The sequence below is a fragment of the Oncorhynchus nerka genome, linkage group LG22 (genome assembly GCF_034236695.1).
Source record: "Oncorhynchus nerka isolate Pitt River linkage group LG22, Oner_Uvic_2.0, whole genome shotgun sequence".
NCBI lineage: Eukaryota > Metazoa > Chordata > Actinopteri > Salmoniformes > Salmonidae > Oncorhynchus > Oncorhynchus nerka.
In genome coordinates, this window is record NC_088417.1 from 10,094,362 (window position 1) to 10,116,795 (window position 22,434).

The window sequence follows — 22,434 nt, forward strand, 5'->3', positions numbered from 1 at the left end:
CAACTGACCCACAGCCAGAGATGCTATTCCTAGAGAAGAGGAGATGGGGGGGTTGTAAACATGTAAACATGGCAAATCTTTTTGGACAGAGGGAAGAGGTGATAAGAGAGAATGGAAGAGATTCTAGCAAGCTTCCAGAGGGAGAGGAGGGAGGCAGGATGCACTGTATAGGGCAGGGACGGACATCCGCCGACCGCTAGCAGCCTAGAAGCACCCGCAGGAAGGAAGGGCCCGAGCCTCAGCCGACCCGCTCAGAGCAGCCCTGCTGTAGCCTGCGCTGTGGCGTCAGCCGGGCAGCACTACCCTTTCTTAACAAGCTGCCATTTTAAATGACACAACTGACACGCTGCAGCGGATCGTTTAGCCTCCGGTCCTCCTCCCGTACCCGTATGAACGTTCGCCTGACCCCTTTGTGCTCCAAGCCCCGGAGAGAGAGGAACACGAGACATTCAGACGAGGCCCCAAAAAAAAGACCCATTGACAACGGCAGGCAGTTGATAAAAGCCATGGCAACGGCACTAGTTCTGCTCCAGCATTGTTGTGCTTTCTCTTTTTTGAGACCTTGTGACCTTTGTTTACATTGGGATGTTTCCATAGGGATGTTTCCATTGGGATGTTTCCTTTGGGATGTTTCCATTGGGATGTTTCCTTTGGGATGTTTCCATTGGGATGTTTCCTATGGGATGTTTCCTATGGGATGTTTCCTTTGGGATGTTTCCATAGGGATGTTTCCATAGGGATGTTTCCATTGGGATGTTTCCTTTGGGATGTTTCCATAGGGATGTTTCCTTTGGGATGTTTCCTTTGGGATGTTTCCATTGGGATGTTTCCTTTGGTATGTTTCCATTCAGCTGTTTCCTTTGGGATGTTTCCATAGGGATGTTTCCATTGGGATGTTTCCTTTGGGATGTTTCCATTGGGATGTTTCCTTTGGGGATGTTTACATTGGGATGTTTCCTTTGGGATGTTTCCATAGGGATGTTTCCTTTGGGATGTTTCCTATGGGATGTTTCCATGGGGATGTTTCCTATGGGATGTTTCCTATGGGATGTTTCCATAGGGATGTTTCCTATGGGATGTTTCCTATGGGATGTTTCCTATGGGATGTTTCCATTGGGATGAATGGGACAATTACAAATCAAAACCAGATAGTGTTCAAAGATAGATTGGATGTGTTGGGAGGAGCAGAAGGGTGGGACTAAAACAAATTAAAAAACAACTCATGTAAAATACACTGTGTCCGTAAAATGCATATAGTATGTATAAGCTGAACGTAGAAGTATTGTTCTCCATTATTTTACTTCAATTAGGGGAGGGGGTTAGGGCAAAATCATTAAAAAAAGGAAAAACATGTATTGGGGGTAGAAGCGATTTTTAGGAGCCTCTTAGAACTAGACTTGGAGCTCCGGTACCACTTGCCGTGTGGTAGCAGAGAGAACAGTCTATGACTAGGGTGGCTGGAGTCTATGACAATTTTTAGGGCCTTCCTCTGACACCGCCTGGTATAGAGGTCCTGGATGGCAGGCAGCTTAACCCCAGTGATGTACTGGGCCGTACTCACTACCCTCTGTAGTGCCTTGCGGTTGGAGGCCGAGCAGTTGCCGTACCAGGCGGTGATGCAACCCGTCAGGATGTTCTCGATGGTGCAGCTGTAAAACCTTTTGAGGACCCATGCCAAATCTTTTTAGTCTCCTGAGGGGGAATAGGTTTTGTCATGCCATCTTCACGACTGTCTTTGTGTCCTTGGAACATGTTCGTTTGTTGGTGATGTGGACGCCAAGGAACTTGAAGCTCTCAACCTGCTCCACTACAGACCTGTTGATGAGAATGGGTGCGTGCCCGGTCTTCCTTTTCCTGTAGTCCACAATAAACTCCTTCGCCTTGATCACGTTGAGGGAGAGGTTGTTGTCCTTGCACCACATGGTCAGGTCTCTGTGATAAGCAAATTTAATGATGGTGTTGAAGTCGTGTCTGGACGTGCAGTCATGTGTGAACAGGGAGCACAAGGAGGGGGCTGAGCACGCACCCCTGAGGGGCCCCCGTGTTGAGGATCAGCATGGCGGATGTGTTGTTACCTACCCTTACCACCTGGGGGCGACCCTTCAGAATCCATTTGCAGAGGGAGGTGTTTAGTCCCAGAGTCCTTAGCTAGAACGGTGAGCTGTTGTCAATGAATAGCATTCTCACATAGGTGTTCCTTTTGTCCAGGTGTGAAAGGGTAGTGTGGAGTGCAATAGAAATTGCATCATCTGTGGATATGTTGGTGCGGTATGCAAATTTTGGCAGGTTACCTTAGTGTTCTTGAGCACAGGGACTATGGTGGTCTGCTTGAAACATGGTATTACAGACTCAGACAGGGAGAGGTTGAAAACGTCAGTTAAGTCCTCCCGGGTGGCGCAGTGGTTAAGGGCGCTGTTACTGCAGCGACAGCTGTGCCACCAGAGACTCTGGGATCGCGCCCAGGCTCTGTCGTAACCGGCCGCGACCGGGAGGTCCGTGGGGCGATGCACAATTGGCCTAGCATTGTCCGGGTTTGGATGGGTTGTGTATCGGAGGATGCATGACTTTCAACCTTCGTCTCTCCCGAGCCCATACGGGAGTTGTAGCGATGAGACAAGATAGTAGCTACTAACAATTGGATACCACGAAATTGGGGAGAAAAAGGGGTAAAAAAATAAATACAAGACACTTGCCAGCTGGTCAGCACATGCTCAGTGTACACGTACAGGTAATCTGTCTAGCCCTGCGGCCTTATGAATGTTGACCTGTTTGAAGGTCTTACTCACATCGGCTGCGAAATACGTGATCACACAGTCGTCTGTAACAGCTGATGCCCTCACGCATGTTTCAGTGTTATTTCCCTCGAAGCGAGCATAGAAGTTATTTAGCTCGTCTGGTAGGGTCGTGTCACTGGGCAGCTCTCGGCTGGGCTTCCCTTTGTAGTTCGTAATAGTTTGTATGCCCTGCCACATCCGACGAGTGTCGGAGCCGTTGTAGTACGATTCGAGTTCGATACGATATATGATTCCATATGTGTTATTTCATAGTTTTGATGTCTTCACTATTATTCTACAATGTAAAACATTTAAAAAATAAAGAAAAACACTGGAATGAGTAGGTGTGTCCAATCTTTTGACTGGTGCTGTAAGTATTCAGACCCTTTGCTATGAGACTCGAAGTTGAGTTTCCAATTATCATCCTTGAGATGTTTATACAACTTGATTGGAGTCCACCTTTGGTAAATTCAAATGATTGGACATGATTTGGAAAGGCACAGTAGCGTCCATCATTTTTCAATGGAAGGAGTTTGGAACCTTCAAGACTCTTCTTTGAGCTGGCCACCCTGCCAAACTGAGCAATAGGGGGAGAAGGGCATTGAGAGGTGACCAAGAACCTGATGGTCACTCTGACAGAGCTATAGAATTCCTCTGTGGAGATAGGAGAACCTTCCAGAAGCACAACCTTCTCTGCAGCCCTCCACCAATCAGGCCTTTATGGTAGAGTGGCCAGACAGAAGCCACTCCTCAGTAAAAGGCACATGACAGCACGCTTGGAGTTTGCCAACAGGCACTTAAAGGACTCTCAGACCATGAGATACAAGATTCTCTGGTCTGAGGAAACCAAGATTGAACTCATTGGCCTGAATGCCAAGCATCACGTCTGGTGGAAACCTGGCACCATCCTTACAGTGAAGCATGGTGGTGGCAGCATCATGATGTGGAGATGTTTTTCAGCGGCAGGGACTGGGAGATTAGTTAGGATCAAGGGAAAGATCCCATCTCATATGTATATACTCTACTCTATACTATTCTACTGTATCTTAGTCCAATTCTGCTCTGACATATATGTATATATATTCTTAATCCTTTCCTTACTTAGATTTACGTGTATTTTGGCTATATGTTGTGAAACTGTTAGATATCACTTGTTAGATATTACTGCACTGTCGGGGCTAGAAGCACAAGCACTTCACTACACCCGCAATAACATCTGCTAAACACATGTATGTGAGCAATAAAATTGGATTTAAATTTGACACACACACACACACACACAGTTATCTTCAACTCCAGGAGATAACGGATGAGTTGGTTTGGGGTGGTAGGGTGGGTAATCAGGAGGACAGAGGGGACCCACAAGCTCCCTCATCTGGGATGAGTTGGTTTGGGGTGGTAGGGTGGGTAATCAGGAGGACAGAGGGGACCCACAAGCTCCCTCATCTGGGATGAGTTGGTTTGGGGCGGTAGGGTGGGTAATCATGGTCCATCATCTGGGATGAGTTGGTTTGGGGCCGGTAGGGTGGGTAACCATGGTCCCTCATCTGGGATGAGTTAGTTTGAGGCCGGTAGGGTGGGTAATCAGGGTCCCTCATCTGGGATGAGTTGGTTTGGGGCGGTAGGGTGGGTAACCATGGTCCCTCATCTGGGATGAGTTGGTATGGGGTAGTAGGGTGGGTAATCAGGGTTCCTCATCTGGGATGAGTTGGTTTGGGGTGGTAGGGTGGGTAATCAGGGTACCTCATCTGGGATGAGTTGGTTTGGGGTGGTAGGGTGGGTAGTAGGGTGGGTAATCAGGGTTCCTCATCTGGGATGAGTTGGTTTGGGTGGTACGGTGGGTAACCATGGTCCCTCATCTGGGATGAGTTGGTTTGGGGTGGTAGGGTGGGTAATCAGGGGTCCTCACCGAGGGCTAAAGAAACACAAAGGAAGGGGTGTGACTGTTGAAAAGTATTTGAAGGGGTGGTCATCTGAGTTGGGTGGGTGACAGACATGTAGCTAACTCTATGTTGTGGCAGGTTTAGGAGAGCTAGGGGGTCTTGTTTGGGAAAATCTGCACTGTCCTTGTGTCCTCATGCTGGAAAAGTGAACCCTTGACTGGCACTCAACAGGTCACTGGGACTGAGAAACATACTGCTGGCCATGCAGGCTGTGTGTGTGTGTGTGTGCGTGCGTGCGTGCGTGCGTGCGTGCGTGCGTGCGTGCGTGCGTGCGAGAGAAGGTTAATGTGAGAGAGAGAAAGTGTGTGCAGTACGCCACGTTTCTCCTACAAACCCATCTGCCGGTGTGTGTGAAGTGTGCGATACTTCAGGTCCTTCTTCTCCCTGTGTGATGCCCTTTACTTCTCCTCAAATCAAAATCAAAGTTTATTTGTCACAGATTTGCAGATGTTATCCTTCACGAAGGGTGGGAATCGATCATGTCAGACACGCCGCTTTCATCAGCGGGACGGAGACAAATCTGCCAAGGCATAGCCATCCCATTTCCTGTCTCGGCAACGGATATAAAAAGGGAGATGTACCGTATGACTGTCCTGAAAGATCACAAGACTGAGCACTCATAGTAGATGCATACTGACATTCCAAGTATACAATGCACACACTGGTGGCTAATATCAAAGGCTTTAGAAGGAAGGATGTGAGGAAGGAGAGAGGAAGGAGGGAGGAAGGAGAGAGGGAGTAAGGAGAGAGGAAGGAGAGAGGAAGGAGAGAGTAAGGAGGGAGGAAGGAGGGAGGAAGGAGAGAGGGAGTAAGGAGAGAGGAAGGAGAGAGGAAGGAGAGAGGAAGGAGGGAGGAAGAGGGAGTACGGAGGGAATAAGGAGAGAGGAAGAGGGAGTACGGAGGGAATAAGGAGAGAGGAAGAGGGAGTACGGAGGGAATAAGGAGAGAGGTAGAGGGAGTACGGAGGGAATAAGGAGAGAGGAAGAGGGAGTACGGAGGGAATAAGGAGAGAGGAAGAGGGAGTACGGAGGGAATAAGGAGAGAGGAAGAGGGAGTACGGAGGGAATAAGGAGAGAGAAAGAGGGAGTATGGAGGGAATAAGGAGAGAGGAAGAGGGAGTACGGAGGGAGTAAGGAGAGAGGAAGAGGGAGTACGGAGGGAATAAGGAGGAAGGAGGGAGGAAGGAGAGAGGGAGGAGGGAGGAATGAGAGAGGGAGGAGGGAAACGGGCACTACAATAGAACAGTATTAGGGCCCACTGAGAAAATTACAAACCTCTGACCAAGAGTCATTTTGACAAATATGTAAAATATGTAGAATTAGACGCTGATAGACATGCAGTGTGAGACGTCCATCTTTAAGCCACTACAGCTACATTAACTAGTCTCACCCAGGCCTATAGATAGAGTTCAGCACACTATCCTCCATAGTTCCATGACAATAACAATCCAATTGACATTCCTGGCAGAATGTATGTCTGTAGGTGCCAACATGGCACCTGTAAAAAGTCCCCATTTGAAACGCTACCAAAGCCTGTATTGTATTTCTATGGCTCTGTTGCTCACCCAGGCCTCTGTAATGTGTGGGTGAGTACAGTAGCTATGTGGCCCTGTGCGGTTGAAGTAAAACCCCTCGGTCCACACCACCGATCTGTTTGATGCTGGAGTCTTGGCACCAGCCAGACTGAGACAGGCCAGTGTTGTGTCTGTCTTTCTCTTGTGGGCTGGCCGGGGCCTTGGTTGGTTCAGTTGCTTTATTCAGCTGTTTTCTTTGCTTAGCTTACTGTATGTATGGGCCTGTATTCACATAGCATCCATCTCAGGATATGAGTGCTGGTCTAGGATCAGTTTAGCCTTTTAGATCATAATAAACCTGATCTGAGATCAGCACTCATATCCTGAGATGCTATGAGATGTTTTGTGAATCCGGGTTCTGACAGTCGGAGTGTGTGTTGATGCTGGCCGCCCAAAGATGGCTGCATTTTTTGCTCACTACCTTCCTACGGTCCGATGAAAGTTGTTTCCAGTTTTCTGTGGGCTTCAAAGGAAATAGCAGCAGTGCTAGCCATGGCTGAAACATATAGCTGCCAGTGAAGAGTGGAATTTCAATACGCGGGTCCCAAAAACACTGCTCCATGTTTCCTGCCAGTCTGCTTCCTGCGTGGACACTCTTCTGGAGGTTGCCTTGTCTTTAGCTCTGTGTCATTTCTCTCCAGACCCCAAAAATGTCAATAATATAACAAGCAGAGACAAAAATATACTTTGTAATCTATGTAACTTTTGTAATCTATGTAACCATAAGTAGTTTCTTGCATCTATAAAAGTCTGTTCCATTGAAGACATTTAAAAAAAAATGTCTTCCCACAAAGTTCTAAATATATAAATGAAAGCTACATGATGGATGAAGTGCTAGATATCAAAAACCTAAGGCTTTGTCATTGCTAATGTCTTCCTCCAGCTGTTTTAAATTACATCTGTGAGGATTGAGAGACTCGTAAAACAACCAGGGGGAAGAAAGTGATATAGTGATGTGTCTCTGAGCTAAAATCAGATGGATGACTGATCCATAATCAGGGTCCAGTCTAAATCCATCAACTTCCATTTAGGAACCTCATAGCAACAAATAAGAAATACAGCAATTACCAATCACACTGCTCCTGGCACATTACAATCTTCAAAAACAAAACAACAGGCCTTCTACAGCTGCATTGCTTGCTGTTTGGGGTTTTAGGCTGGGATTCTGTACAAGCACTTTGTGACATCTGCTGATGTATAAATAGCTTTCTAAATACATTTGATTGATTTAATTTCTGATCTCCAAACATGGTGGTTCCTTAAATGGATACTTTGGGATTCGCAGTTTCAAGGGAGTTGCTAACCAGTGTTAGTATAATGACTGGAAGTCTAGGGCATTTGCACGCCCAATTTTTTCAGTTTTTGATTTGTTAAAAAAGTTTGAAATATCCAATAAATGTCGTTCCACTTCATGATTGTGTCCCACTTGTTATCGATTCTTCACAAAAAAATACAGTTTTATATCTTTATGTTTGAAGCCTGAAATGTGGCAAAAGGTCGCAAAGTTCAAGGGGGCCGAATACTTTCGCAAGGCACTGTAGCAGATACCCACAGATTTCCAGTTATTGCCATTGGCTTGCAAAACTACCTCTAACTTCATTCCTACTGGACACAGAGACATAAAAATTGTATCCACAAGTTAATCTGACTCTTGGGAAGTAGATAATTGCCAAAATATCCTTTTAATGTTCAACCACGATTGATGAACCACTTTTTGGGTCATCAAACACAGGTTCTGGAATTCAACAAACACAATCACAATGCTTTGAGCCACAATGCCCACCACAGCCCACAAGAATTCAGCCAAGACCCAACAGTAAGTGCTCCTATCCTTTTGGGAACAACAACATAACACATTTCTGTGCATGCATGCCTGACTTCACATTATCTACATAAGCACATAAGGTTTGGACTATTCTACCATAACATAACAGGAGAAAACCTTAGTGGCAATGGTTCTGGTAGTGGTTCTGGCTAGGTAAAGACAGCCAGTGTGATCAGCAGGTCTATGTGTGCTCCGGGGCCCGGTTTCCCAAAAGCCATGGAACTTAGACTTACGAGAGTTTTAACGATGCATCGTAAAAATAAAGGCTGAAGATTTCACACCAATTAACCCCCCAAAAAAACAAGCAGTGCACTTGTCACAAAGGGACACTTAACTGTCTCGTTACAGGAGCTGTCCCGTTACAGGAGCTGTCTCGTTACAGGAGCTGTCTCGTTACAGGAGCTGTCTCGTTACAGGAGCTGTCTCGTTACAGGAGCTGTCCCGTTACAGGAGTTGTCCCGTTACAGGAGTTGTCTCGTTACAGGAGCTGTCCCGTTACAGGAGCTGACTCGTTACAGGAGCTGTCCCGTTACAGGAGCTGTCCCGTTACAGGAGCTGTCCCGTTACAGGAGCTGTCCCGTGCTGAACATTATTCCAGAATATAGGCAAAAGAGTTTGCTGTAGCTCTTAAATGATTTATGCCTATTCAAAGTCATGTTCTTTTTTACACAATGCAGTTTCCCATCAAGAGAAGACATGTTTTCTAGTCTATTGTGTTTGTATTATATTGGCCATGTGTTGTGTATTCTAAGTGTTTGTATTATGTTTGCCATGTGTTCTGTATTCTAAATGTTTGTATTATGTTTGCCATGTGTTCTATATTCTAAGTGTTTGTATTATGTTTGCCATGTGTTCTGTATTCTAATTATTTGTATTATGTTTGCCATGTGTTCTGTATTCTAAGTGTTTGTATTATGTTTGCCATGTGTTCTGTATTCTAAGTGTTTGTATTATGTTTGCCATGTGTTCTATATTCTAAGTGTTTGTATTATGTTTGCCATGTGTTCTATATTCTAAGTGTTTGTATTATGTTTGCCATGTGTTCTATATTCTAAGTGTTTGTATTATGTTTGCCATGTGTTCTGTATTCTAAGTGTTTGTATTATGTTTGCCATGTGTTCTGTATTCTAAGTGTTTGTATTATGTTTGCCATGTGTTCTATATTCTAAGTGTTTGTATTAGGTTTGCCATGTGTTCTATATTCTAAGTGTTTGTATTATGTTGGCCATGTGTTGTGTATTCTAAGTGTTTGTATCATGTTGGCCATGTGTTCTGTATTCTAAATGTTTTTTTAATTGGTATTTTGATTATGTAAATGATGCATTTCTTCAGTTTGGGTAAACTGTGAACACGAATGAATAAAGCCAAAGTCAAAACAATTCAATAATTAAACAATTAAAATAAGTTCATCGACGTTGCCATATACCTAATATGTTGACCTTTAGATTATTAGTTAGGCTACAGAGAGTGTGAGCTTTGAGATAATAGTAGCCTTGGTATGAACGTTGAAGCAGTTCAGATGTAGCCTAATGGTTTCATACTAGGTAGTTCTATCGATTGCACATACATGAAAGTGAGGTCAATATTCAGGCTAATAATCTAGCTTTAAAACCTGTTATGGATCATGCGAATTTTCGCAGCTTTTTGTTAAAAATCGCGCAACATTTCAAAGTCCTGCTACTCATGCCAGGAATATAGTATATGCAAATGATAAGTATGTGTGTATAGAAAACACTCTGAAGTCTCTAAAACTGGTTAAATCTTGTCTGTGGCTATAACATAACGTGTTTAGGAGTAAAAATCCCTCGAAAAACTGTTCTCCAAAAACACAAAAAATATATTAATCCGCCAGTCAATGTATTGTTTAAGGCGACTGCAAATAAATGAAGATGCCCTGTAAATGCCTACAGCTTCCACACGATGTCGCCAGTGCTGGCATTTCCAGCCTACTTAATCCTTGGTTGTATGATGTTTTGGCCTTTCCTGTTTTAGTCTCTCCACAGGATGTTGTGAAAATGTAAAACATGGACGCTGATTTCAAGACTAGCTGCTATCGAATACAGATCGCCACGTGATGAATTGTATAGATTATTAACGTTTATTAATACCTAAAGTTGGTTTAGAAAAGTAGTTTGAAGTGATTTGTAAAAGTTTATAGGCACCTTTTGTCATTTTAAAAAGTGACATTGCGTCTTGTAAAATGGAATATTCCTGGTTCAGACCGGTCTATGGAAAACAACATTTTGGCTATACAATGACGGATTTAATCGGGAAAAAGACCCAATTGTGATGTTTATGGGATATATAGGAGTGCCAAGAAAGAAGCTCGTCAAAGGTAATGAATGTTTTATATTTTATTTCTGCGTTTTGGGTAGCGCCGGCTACCGCAAAATCTGTTGTTTTAGGTGACGTTCCAGTACTTTGGGGGTGCATGCTATCAGATAATAGCTTCTCATGCTTTCGCCGAAAAGCATTTTACAAATCTGACTTGGTGGCTAGATTCACAACGAGTGTAGCTTTAATTCAGTACCTTGCATGTGTGTTTTAATGAAAAGTTTGAGTTTTATCAAAAACTATACATGGCGCTATTGAAATTTCCGCTGATTTGATCCCGACAGCGGAACCAAATCCCTAACAAGTTTTAATATAATTCGGTTATCACGTTTTCATAAAACAAATTGAGGCCATCCTTGTTTCGCTTGTTAATTACATTGCAAACATTTTAGGCTATTTATATTCGACTTCGACTATCAGGCTGTCATAGATATGTTTAGCAGAGATTTTCTGTGTGGAAATGACTCGCTAGTGTAAATGGTGATCTAATGACTCACTGAGCTGTTCTACGAGAGGTCTGAGGCATCCGTTAAGAGACTACGAGCATTTCAACTGCGACGTTAAAGATGCACTATACAGAAATTGCTCCACCATTTTCTGGTTGCAAACATTCTAATAGTTTTCCTAATTTCGGTTAATGTGACAAAACAAGCAAGTGTAGTGTAGAGAATCATAGTACCATCTACAAGTGTAGGGTAGAGAATCATAGTACCATCTACGAGTGTAGTGTAGAGAATCATAGTACCATCTACACCGTTGTTTGAAGCTGATGTTCAAAACCAAAAGTAAAAGACGCAAAAACTAAACTTTAAATAATTGGGATTCATGGAAATAGTACACATTAGAGGTCGACCAATCGGCATGGCCGATTAATTAGGGCCGATTTCAAGTTTTCATAACAAATCGGTAATCGGCATTTTTGGTCGCTGATTACATTGCAATCCACGAGGAGACTGCGTGGCAGGCTGACCACCTGTTACGCGAGTGCAGCAAGGAGCCAAGGTAAAATGCTAGCTAGCATTAAACTTATCTTATAAAAAACAATCAATCTTCACATAATCACTAGTTAACTACACATGGTTGATGATATTACTAGGTTAACTAGCTTGTCCTGCATTGCATATAATCAATGCGGTGCCTGTTAATTTATCAAAAGCACATTCCCGCGAAAAAAGCACAATCGTTGCAGCACCAATGAACCTAACCATAAACACATCAATACACAAGTATATATTTTTAAACCTGCATATTTAGTTAAGAAATATTAACTTAGGCAATATTAACTAGGGTCACTTCTCTTGCATTCAGTGTAAGCAGAGTCAGGGTATATGCAGCAGTTTGGGCCGCCTGGCTCATTGCGAACTTGTGTGAAGACCATTTCTTCCTAACAAAGACTGTAATTAATTTGCCAGAATTTTACGTAATTATAACATAACATTGAAGGTTGTACAATGTAACAGCAATATTTAGACTTAGGGTTGCCATCCATTCGATAAAATACGGAACGGTCCCGTATTTCACTGAAAGAATAAACATTTTGTTTTTGAAATGATCGTTTCCGGATTTGACCATATTAATGACCTAAGACTCGTATTTCTGTGTGTTTATTATATTATAATTAAGTCTATGATTTGATATTTGATATAGCAGTCTGACTGAGCGGTGGTAGGCAGCAGCAGGCTCATAAGCATTCATTCAAACAGCACTTTCTTGCATTTGCCAGCAGCTCTTAGCAATGCTTGCTTCACAGCATTATTTATGACTTCAAGCCGATCAACTCCCAAGATTAGGCTAGCAGTACTATAGTGCCTATAAGAACATCCAATAGTCAAAGGTATATGAAATACAAATGGTATAGAGAAATAGTCCTATAACTCCTATAATAACTACAACCTAAAACTTCTTAACTGTGAATATTGAAGACTCATGTTAAAAGGAACCACCAGCTTTCATATGTTCTCATGTTCTGAGCAAGGAACTTAAACGTTAGCTTTTTTTACATGGCACATATTGCACTTTTACTTTCTTCTCCAACACTGTGTTTTTCATTATTTAAACCAAATTGAACATGTTTCATTATTTATTTGAGACTAAATAGATTTTATTTATGTATTATATTAAGTTAAAATAAAAGTGTCCATTCAGTATTGTTGTAATTGTCATTACTACAAATATATATAGAAATCGGCCGATTAATCGGTATCAGCTTTTTTTTGTCCTCCAACAATCAGTATCGGCGTTGAAAAATCATAATCAGTCGACCTCTAGTACGGAGACGGATAGAGTAAATTAACAAGCGAACAAACGTCCAGGTAGAGGGGAAAGAAGGGAAGTGGTGTGTGCGTGCATTTGTGCATCAGTGTGTGCCTGTGTGTGTTGTGCCTGTGTGTGTGTGTGTGTGTGTGTGTGTGTGTGTGTGTGTGTGTGTGTTGAGGGAAGGATTGGTAGTGGTGATAGAATCAGTTCAGTGTCTTTTTTTTGGCAAGCGATCAAACAAGGAGCACATCTTGTTCTATTATATAATATCCTGCTGTTGCGGCCAGCCTCTGAGCCTGCTGGTCAGACAGTCTGCTCTGGACTTATTCAAATCCAATCTACTTGTTTTGTGCCCCCTCGTGCGGTGGAGGAGATCTTCGTGGGCTTTACTCAGCCTTGCCTTAGGGTAGTAAGTTGGTCTGTTGATATCCCTCTCGTGGTGTGGGTGGCTGTGCGGAGGGGTTATATCTTGCCTGGTTGGTATTGTCCGGGGGTATCGTCCGATGGGACCACAGTGTCCCCGACATCCCACTGTCTCAGTCTCCAGTATCTATGTTGCTATAGTTTATGTGCCGGGGAGCTAGGGTCAGTCTGTTATATCTGGTGCAATTCTCCTGTCTTATCAGGTGCAATGTGTGAATTTAAATATGCTCCCTCTAATTCTCTCTCCTTCTCTCCCTCCCCTCAGGACTACCTGGCCTGATGACTCCTGGCTGTCCCCAGTCCACCTGGTCATGCTGCAGCACCAGTTTCAACTGTTCTACCTGCAGTTATGGAACCCTGACCTGATCACCGGACGTGCTACCTTGTCCCGAACCTGCTGTTTTCGACTTTCTCTCTCTACCGCACCTGCTGTCTTGACCTCTGAATGCTCGGCTATGAAAAGCCAACTGACATTTACTCCTGAGTTACTGACCTGTTGCACTCTCTACAACCACTGTGATTATTATTAGACCCTGCTGGTCATCTATGAACGTTTGAACATCTTGAAGAACAATCTGGCTTTAATGGCCTTGTGCTCTTATGATCTCCACTCGGCAGAGCTAGAAGACTACTCGCCATCCCTCAGATCCTGGTTCCTCTCTAGGTTTCTTCCTTGGTTCATGCCTTTCTAGGGAGTTTTTCCTAGACACTGCACTTCTACATCTGCATTGCTTGCTGTTTGGAGTTTTAGGCTGGGTTTCTGTACAGCCCTTTGTGACATCTGCTGATGTAAAGAGGGCTTATAAATACATTTGATTGATTGAACAGTGCCAACGTAATACACATTTGTTTTTAAGGTGCAAGGTAATATAAGCTGAGTTCTAAAATCAGCCTTGAATGCTATACAAATGGCTATGGAGTTTAATAGTGTGTCCCTTTGTCACGCATAGGTGTAATAGGTGTCAGGGAAGTCAGGTGCAGGAGAGTCAAAATGGAGTTTAAATATGGAGTCTTTTAATAAAGTTCCACGAGTATGCTCCATAACAATAAATGTACAAACAAACAAAACATGGGTACGAAAACCCGACGCGCACCTATACAAACAAGCACACTACACAGACTACAAATCAATCTCTGACAAAGACATGAGGGGAAACAGAGGGTTAAATACACAACAGGTAATGAATGGGATTGAAAACAGGTGTGTGGGAAGACAAGACAAAACCAATGGAAAATGAAAAAAGGATCAATGATGGCTAGAAGACCGGTGACGTCGAACGCCGAGCACCGCCCGAACAAGGAGAGGCAACGACTTCGGCAGAAGTCGTGACACCCTTTCAAGTCTGTACAGATCTTGGGTCAAGTATTGCACTTTAAAGAAACAGATCTTGGGTCAGGTATTGCACTTTGAAGAAACAGATCTTGGGTCAGGTATTGCACTTTAAAGAAACAGATCCTGGGTCACGTATTGCTCTTTGAAGTCACAGATCCTGGGTCAGGTATTGCACTTTAAAGAAACAGATCCTGGGTCACGTATTGCTCTTTGAAGTCGGCACAGAAATGAAGCCGTGCCTATGTAGTAGTCCTCAGTCGCGGTCAGGTTTAATTTGGTAACCTTGACATTTATGGTAGCCCTTAATGTAACAACTTGTGTCAACATAAATACAGATGTTTTACAGAGCCTCAAGCCTCAAGCCTTGTTACTTCTCATCTAACAACCTGAAAACTGTTCAGTTAGGTCTCGGATCTGAAACATGAAATACATGAATGTTAAAGAAAACCAATGTTCTTGCAAACATTCTCTATACCCTCCCGAATGAACAATTATTGGAGTCAGATCAAAATAAATACAGTTCAGTTCATTAACCATGCACCAAGTTAATAGCCTTGGTAGGCTACATAATCACATTTTCCCGCATTGCATAAATATTACGATACCTATTGCCTATTCTTGAAATGTTTTTCTTGTTGTGGGCTTTAAAAGCATGGCACAACATGCTGAGGTAAGGAATGCCATCCATTCTATTCTGCCTCTCGTGATCCTAAACCAGCCTTACTTTGAGGATTTCGTTTTAATTTAGTTTATTAATTTGACCATTTTATAAAACCAGCTCACATAAAACTTGAAAAAGCCATACGTGCACGTGAGTTAAGGGATCTCTTTAAAGCACCAATCCCATTAGAGGGATAGATTTGACAACATCCGGTGAAATTGCAGAGCGCCAAATTCAAACTACAGAAATATAAACATTCAACATTCATGAAAAAAGAAGTGTACTACATCAAAATAAAGCTTAACTTCAGATTTCAAAAAGGCTCTACGGCGAAAGCACACCATGCGATTATCTGAGGACAGCGCCCCGCATACAGAAACATGAAAATCATTTTTCAACCAGCCAGGTGTGACACAAAAGTCAGAAATAACAATATAATAAATGCCTTACCTTTGAAGATCTTCATCTTTTTGCAATCCTAAATGTCTCAGTGACACAGTGAATGGTCGTTTTGTTCGATAAATTCCTTCTTTATATCCCCAAAATGTCCATTTATTTGGCGCGTTTGATTCAGAAATACACCGGTTCCAACTCGCCCAACATGACTACAAAGTATCTAATAAGTTACCTGTAAACTTGGTCCAAACATTTCAAACAACGTTTCTAATCCAAACTCAAGTACCCTAAAATGTAAATAAACGATAAAATATAAGACGGGATAAATAGTTTCCAATACCGAAGAAAAACAACATGGAGCGCGCTCTTGTTCACGCACACCAAAAGAATAGAGACCTTCTGAGTGACACGTAGAAGAATAGGAGTACTTCTTCATTTCTCAAAAGAAAAACATCTAACAATTTCTAAAGACTGTTGACATCTAGTGGAAGCCAGAGGAACTGCAATCTGGGCCCGAATAAATCAGGTTTCCCATAGAAAGGCATTGGAAAACACAATGACCTCAAAAACAAATTCCCTGGATGGATCGTGCTCGGGGTTTTGCCTGCCAAATCAGTTCTGTTATACTCACAGACATTATTGTAACCGTTTTAGAAACTTTAGAGTGTTCTCTATCAAATACTACCATGCATATGTATATCCTAGCTTCTGGGCCTGAGTAACAGGCATTTTACTTTGGGCACGCTTTTCATCCGGATGTGAAAATACTGCCCACTATCCCGAAGAAGTTAAATCATAGAGGATAACACACAATAAAGTCTGGGACTAATTTCCATTGTTAAATCATCAAGGACAAGGCCTCCCGGGTGGCGCAGTGGTTAAGGGCGCTGTACTGCAGCGCCAGCTGTGCCATCAGAGACTCTGGGTTCTCGCCCAGGCTCTGTCGTAACCGGCAGCGACCGGGAGGTCCGTGGGGCGATGCACAATTGGCCTAGCGTCATCTGGGTTAAGGAGGGTTTGGCCGGTAGGGATATCCTTGTCTCATCGTGCACTAGCGACTCCTGTGGCAGGCTGGGCACAGTGCACAGGGGCACGGTGTTTCCTCCGACACATTGGTGCGGCTGGCTTCTGGGTTGGATGTACGCTGTGTTAAGAAGCAGTGCGGCTTGGTTGGGTTGTGTATCGGAGGATGCATGACTTTCAACCTTCGTCTCTCCCGAGCCCGTACGGGAGTTGTAGCGATGAGACAAGATAGTAGCTACTAAAACAATTGGATAGCACGAAATTGGGGAGAAAAAGGGGTAAAAAAATAAAATAATTTTTAAATAGTTTAAAAATCATTGAGGACAACACACAATACAGTCTGGGACTTATTTCCATTGTGGTTCTCTTGAAAGGTTAAATTGATTGCAGATTTTTTTTTAAAGGGATGCCTAGTCTCAATAGCGGATGCTTGAAAAGAAACTAAAAGGGAAAGGGAGAGATAGTTCCAGCTAACCGGGGACATTTCTTTTTACATGAAGTAACGGAGGGAGTTGGACAATGAGAAAACCATTATCTTGAGGCAGTGTAGTGGTCTGGAAGGGATCAAACTAGTTGCACAGATGTTCCCAAGGTGCGAGGCCACTATCATTCCCATTTTAGAACTTAAAAAAAAAAAGGCCCTGTGTGTAGGCGACAAGGCCAGCTTGCAAATATGGGTCCAAACCAATGATTTATATAAAGACTAGATGACTGACAGGGGGCACTGTTTTGAAGCCACCGCACCTCCATCTTGGCACTCCCCGACCGGTGTTAAAAATATTTTGGAAGCTATAGAAATGCATTTATTAATGTCTATATTCGTTTCTGCCAAGTATATTCTATTACAGACACCTTAATGCAAACTTTTAAATTATATTATGTGAGCTAAACATAAAATATATATATAGAAACATATATATATTTTTAGTAACAGTGTTACTGTCCCCACTACAACCAAAAATACTTAAATAGTAAATGGATTGTCCTTGAAACATTTAATTTAAATACTGTAGAATTCCAGTCATTCCTACGTAGGTCTGCGTCTTCTGGGGAGTGCCAATATGGCCCACCGGCTTCAAAGCCTTTCATTGGCCAATACATAGCAATTAGCAATCTAGGTTTTTACATACATCATTGTTCCCAACTGAAGTTCTAAGCGATGTTCTTTCATCTTCGACGCACACCGTGACAGATGTCTTGTGTCAGTAAGTTTAAAGCGATATTTTACGCGGAGTAATCCACATCCTGAGCGCATGTGGACAAACAGCAATTTTCTCAACATCAAAGTCTCCACACCGCCAGATGCGAATTAATAGCTGTCGCTGCCAACTAACCCCATCCGTAACGATTGAGGAATCAGCTGAATGATGTCGGACAAATGAATATTGACGAGTAACGTTTAAAGGGTACGCCTACTGTATGCCTACATGTTGAAACGTGGGTGCGCCAACTGGTTAGCACATTGTTAAAGTGTGACACATGTCAACATACAACAAATATTGCCTTATTCAATGACTTAAGCAAAGTCAAGGGCAGACCTCTAACACCAATACAAGTGTAAGTACACCTCTGTATTTGCTAATTGCCTGGTGTGAAGGATCAGCAGCTCATCATTGTCATACACTTGATTCGTGTGTCAAATGTTTAGCCATATTATTACCTAACAAGTAAAACGTTGAGATTTAACATCAACGATATCTAGCTATACTCTCGTGGGAGCACTCATCTACTGTAGCCTCATACACAGGCTATTCTCACCGATGAGCAACAACGTAACACCTATTACACGATTTAATGTCACGAACACAACGTGCTATGTTACAGCTCCATCACCGGTATAGGCTCCAAGCTATGGGCTGGTTACAGCTCCATCACCGGTATAGGCTCCAAGCTATGGGCTGGTTACAGCTCCATCACCGGTATAGGCTCCAAGCTATGGGCTGGTTACAGCTCCATCACCGGTATAGGCTACAAGCTATGGGCTGGTTACAGCTCCATCACCGGTATAGGCTACAAGCTATGGGCTGGTTACAGCTCCATCACCGGTATAGGCTACAAGCTATGGGCTGGTTACAGCTCCATCACCGGTATAGGCTACAAGCTATGGGCTGGTTACACGTCCATCACCGGTAAAGCGACCCTCCCCATTTACGTGATACAATTGGTAAGAAATTGAGGAAGAAAACCAGCGTGATACAATGTGGAGAAATATGACGGATATCACGTTCACAATGGAAACCTGTATGGAAAGTGACTTAGTGTATTCCCTCCAAAATAAGATTAAAAACTATATCAATACAAAGTAGGCTACCGTTCGAAAACACAAAGTATGGTCTATTCTGTTATTAATAAATCTGTACAACGGTTGTTGGTCGCTCATATTGCAAGATGCGGACTGTAGGCTACGCTGTGGGAGTGAATCAAAAAGTCAAACTCAGCGCACTGAATACTTGCGTCCCCTACAATTATTTGTTCTCAGCTAAGCGAACTTTACCATTGTATATAGCTTGCATGTTTTGAAACAATTACAACCCCTAAGAGCACAACAATGGACTTAAACACAGGACAATTACTGTATGTAACGTTTAGCGAAATAAGAAAAACCCAACAGGAGACTTACCCTGAGTAAGAACCAAATCGTAGAAGTTGAACGCGAGAAGAAAAGTCACTATCTCAAAACACACATACATCTTATTGAAATCCTAAAGTGCATTGTGAACGAAAAGACAAATAAAACACTGCCGCTTTGACAAGCTCCATGAGACCTTCTGTATCGGCGACATCAGCGACTGCGGCTCTCTGGTGATCCGCTCACGTGCAGGCCGAGAACTGTGGATGAGAAAGAGAACTTCTGGCCCAATGGTCACACGCAGAACATACTGGGCATGCGCGGACGGGGTAACGCCCACCGGTCACAAGAGGACCGGGATAACGGTGAAATGAGAACAGTATGATAACACCGTTATTAAGGCATGGGTGCGGTGTTATGGCTAAAAATGTTTTCAGTTGAAATCCACAGACGTCAGTCAATTAGGCTATTTTAGGTCGTCATTGTAAATAATAATTCGTTCTTAAAACTGACTTGCCTAATTAAATAAAGGTTTAATAAAAATAAAATGTATTTAAAAAAATAAAATAATAATAATAATAAAAAATATATAGTTTTCAACACATTGTTTCATATAAAAGTTTGAAATATAAAGTCATCATGATTCTCCAGCAAAGCAACTGTTTATTCTGCAATACACTATAAAATGGGACGCACAGTGAACGACATAAAATAACAATATGTTTGACCATCGAAATCAACGATGACGGCCTATACCTGGGGAAGCAACCATGTCAGCCATGTTGAGACAACTGATTAGGGGAGATATAATGAAATATAATACGTTATGATGAAAAACAACAACACTGCATTTAGCACGGTCACCCAGGCGCTCTGCGCTCACAATGGGGCTAATGTTGAGAGGATGAACCATCCTCTGCTACCCTGGCCCCAGGGCTCGTATGACTGAACGAAAAGGACTGCCTCTGTTCAGCTGCCTTGCCTGGGTTAAGTCTGCTGTGCTTTGCCATGGGATTCTTCTGACTCTAATAGTTTCCTGCATTTATACACTTTCTGTAGTTAAAAATAAAAAGTCAAATGTTTTTTTTCTTGAATGAAGATATTACGGTAGATTAATGTATCACACACACACAACGTCACCTAGTATAAACAATTCCCATTGATGTTTAAATAAAGTTTGATGGAATTCAATTTACGCCACTAAAGGTCACATGACTGCCCCTGACCTGCACTGGGCCCCACGGAGAGACAGGCACAGTGGCAGAGGTGTGATGGACATCAAGAGGCCACAGAGCTGACTCCAGTCCCCTATCATCCTCCCAGCTCTGGGGAGATCGTTCTATTCGTCTGACCTCTGTCGGGGTGTGTGTGTGTGGGGGGGGGTTGTCCACCCGTCCTTCATGTACAGATTTGCACTCCACACCACACAAAAGGGCCTGGGCCTCTCATTGACATGGGAATTAGATGTGACAAAAGCCTGACAAGAGTCCTACGTGTTCTTTTAAACAGCTCGTTTCCTTTGAGCCAGCGCTACGTTACTGCAGTGAAGCCGTCATGGTGGAATGTTACTGATGATGCGTTTGTAATGGACGATATGCGGCCTCATCAAATACTCTTATTAACAGCTGCAAACATTTGTCTCCACATCTTATGGCAAAATGTGTAGAATTGCAGGCAATTAAATGTTTAACTTCAAATGTTTTCTCTTCGCTGAGGAGGGCTGCTAAAATAGGGGGACCCGCGAGCCGCTGTGGCCCCCACCCCCATCAATGTTGCCGTTCCCTTATTATTGTTTCATCCACTTCTCACCCCCCCACCTGCTGCTGCTCCCACTATGGACATTCCCACTATGGACATTCCCACTGTGGACATTCCCACTGTGGACATTCCCACTGTGGACATTCCCACGGTGGACATTCCCACAATGGACATTCCCACTATGGACATTCCCACTGTGGACATTCCCACTATGGACATTCCCACTATGAACATTCCCACTGTGGACATTCCCACTGTGGACATTCCCTCTGGGACATTCCCACTATGGACATTCCCACTATGGACATTCCCACTGTGGACATTCCCACTATGGACATTCCCACTGTGGACATTCCCTCTGGAACATTCCCACTATGGACATTCCCACTATGGACATTCCCTCTGGGAAATTCCCACTATGGACATTCCCCTTGTGGACATTCCCACTGTGGACATTCCCACTGTGGACATTCCCACCGTGGACATTCCCACTATGGACATTCCCACTATGGACATTCTCACTATGGACATTCTCACTGTAGACATTCCCACTATGGACATTCTCACTGTAGACATTCCCACTATGGACATTCCCACTATGGGCATTCCCACGCTGGACATTCCCACTATGGACATTCCCACTGTGGACATTCCCACTATGGACATTCCCTCTATGGACATTCCCACTATTGACATTCCCACTGTGGACATTCCCACTGTGGACATTCCCTCTGAGACATTATGTTTGAGTAGTAATCTAAATGTGTTATCACTGCACTTTCAACCAATGAAAGACACAGCAAAGTTGAAATGGGAATACATTGTCAAATGTGTGTTTTCACCGCGCTTCATCTAATAGCAGAACCAAATGACCTGGATTGCAGTTGAGAATACATTAAAAGTACATGGTGCAAGTGATCAATGCCGTTGGAGATTCTGTTTTTTATATTTGTAATGTGAAGATCTCCACAAAATTGCAACCTTTGCATGCTATCTTGACCATGCACGCTTGCTATGATCCCACAATAAGACTTTTATAGGTACAGTAACCTTAAAATGTGGCCATGTAGGAGTTACTAATTTTAAGGTTGAAGAAAAACTGTTACTGTTGAAGTCGGAAGTTTACATACACCTTAGCCAAATGCATTTAAACTCAAGTTTTTCACAATTTGTGACATTTAATCCTAGTAAAAAGCCCCTGTCTTAGGTCAGTTAGGATCACCACTTTATTTTAAGAATGTGAAATGTCAGAATAATAGTTGAGAGAATGATTTATTTCAGCTTTTATTTCTTTCATAACATTCCCAGTGGGTCAGAAGTTTACATACACTCAATTCGTATTTGGTAGCATTGCCTTTAAATTGTTTAACTTGCGTCAAATGTTTCGGGTAGCTTTCCACAAGCTTCCCACAATAAGTAGGGTGAATTCCTCCTGACAGACCTGGTGTCACGCCTTGGTCTTAGTATTTTGTGTTTTCTTTAGTTATTTGGTCAGGCCAGGGTGTGACATGGGTTTATTGTGTTGTCGTATTGGGGTTTTAGTAGGCATTGGGATTGTGGCTGAGT

The 22,434-nt window shown here is 43.0% G+C and overlaps 1 protein-coding gene across 2 annotated transcripts in view; it reads right to left on the bottom strand.

The window, feature by feature from the left end:
* LOC115104842 (reversion-inducing cysteine-rich protein with Kazal motifs-like) overlaps window positions 1-19,399 on the bottom strand; it is an 89,858-nt gene extending 70,459 nt beyond the window's left edge. The window contains exon 1 of one of the 2 annotated variants that reach the window (XM_029626169.2): window positions 19,162-19,397. In XM_029626169.2, the coding sequence (XP_029482029.2) occupies window positions 19,162-19,231 (70 nt within the window). In that variant the 5' untranslated portion in view covers window positions 19,232-19,397. Of the gene's footprint in view, window positions 1-19,161 lie in introns of both variants that reach the window. The other variant, XM_029626170.2, reaches the window with a different exon arrangement.
* Window positions 19,400-22,434: the final 3,035 nt, after the last annotated feature.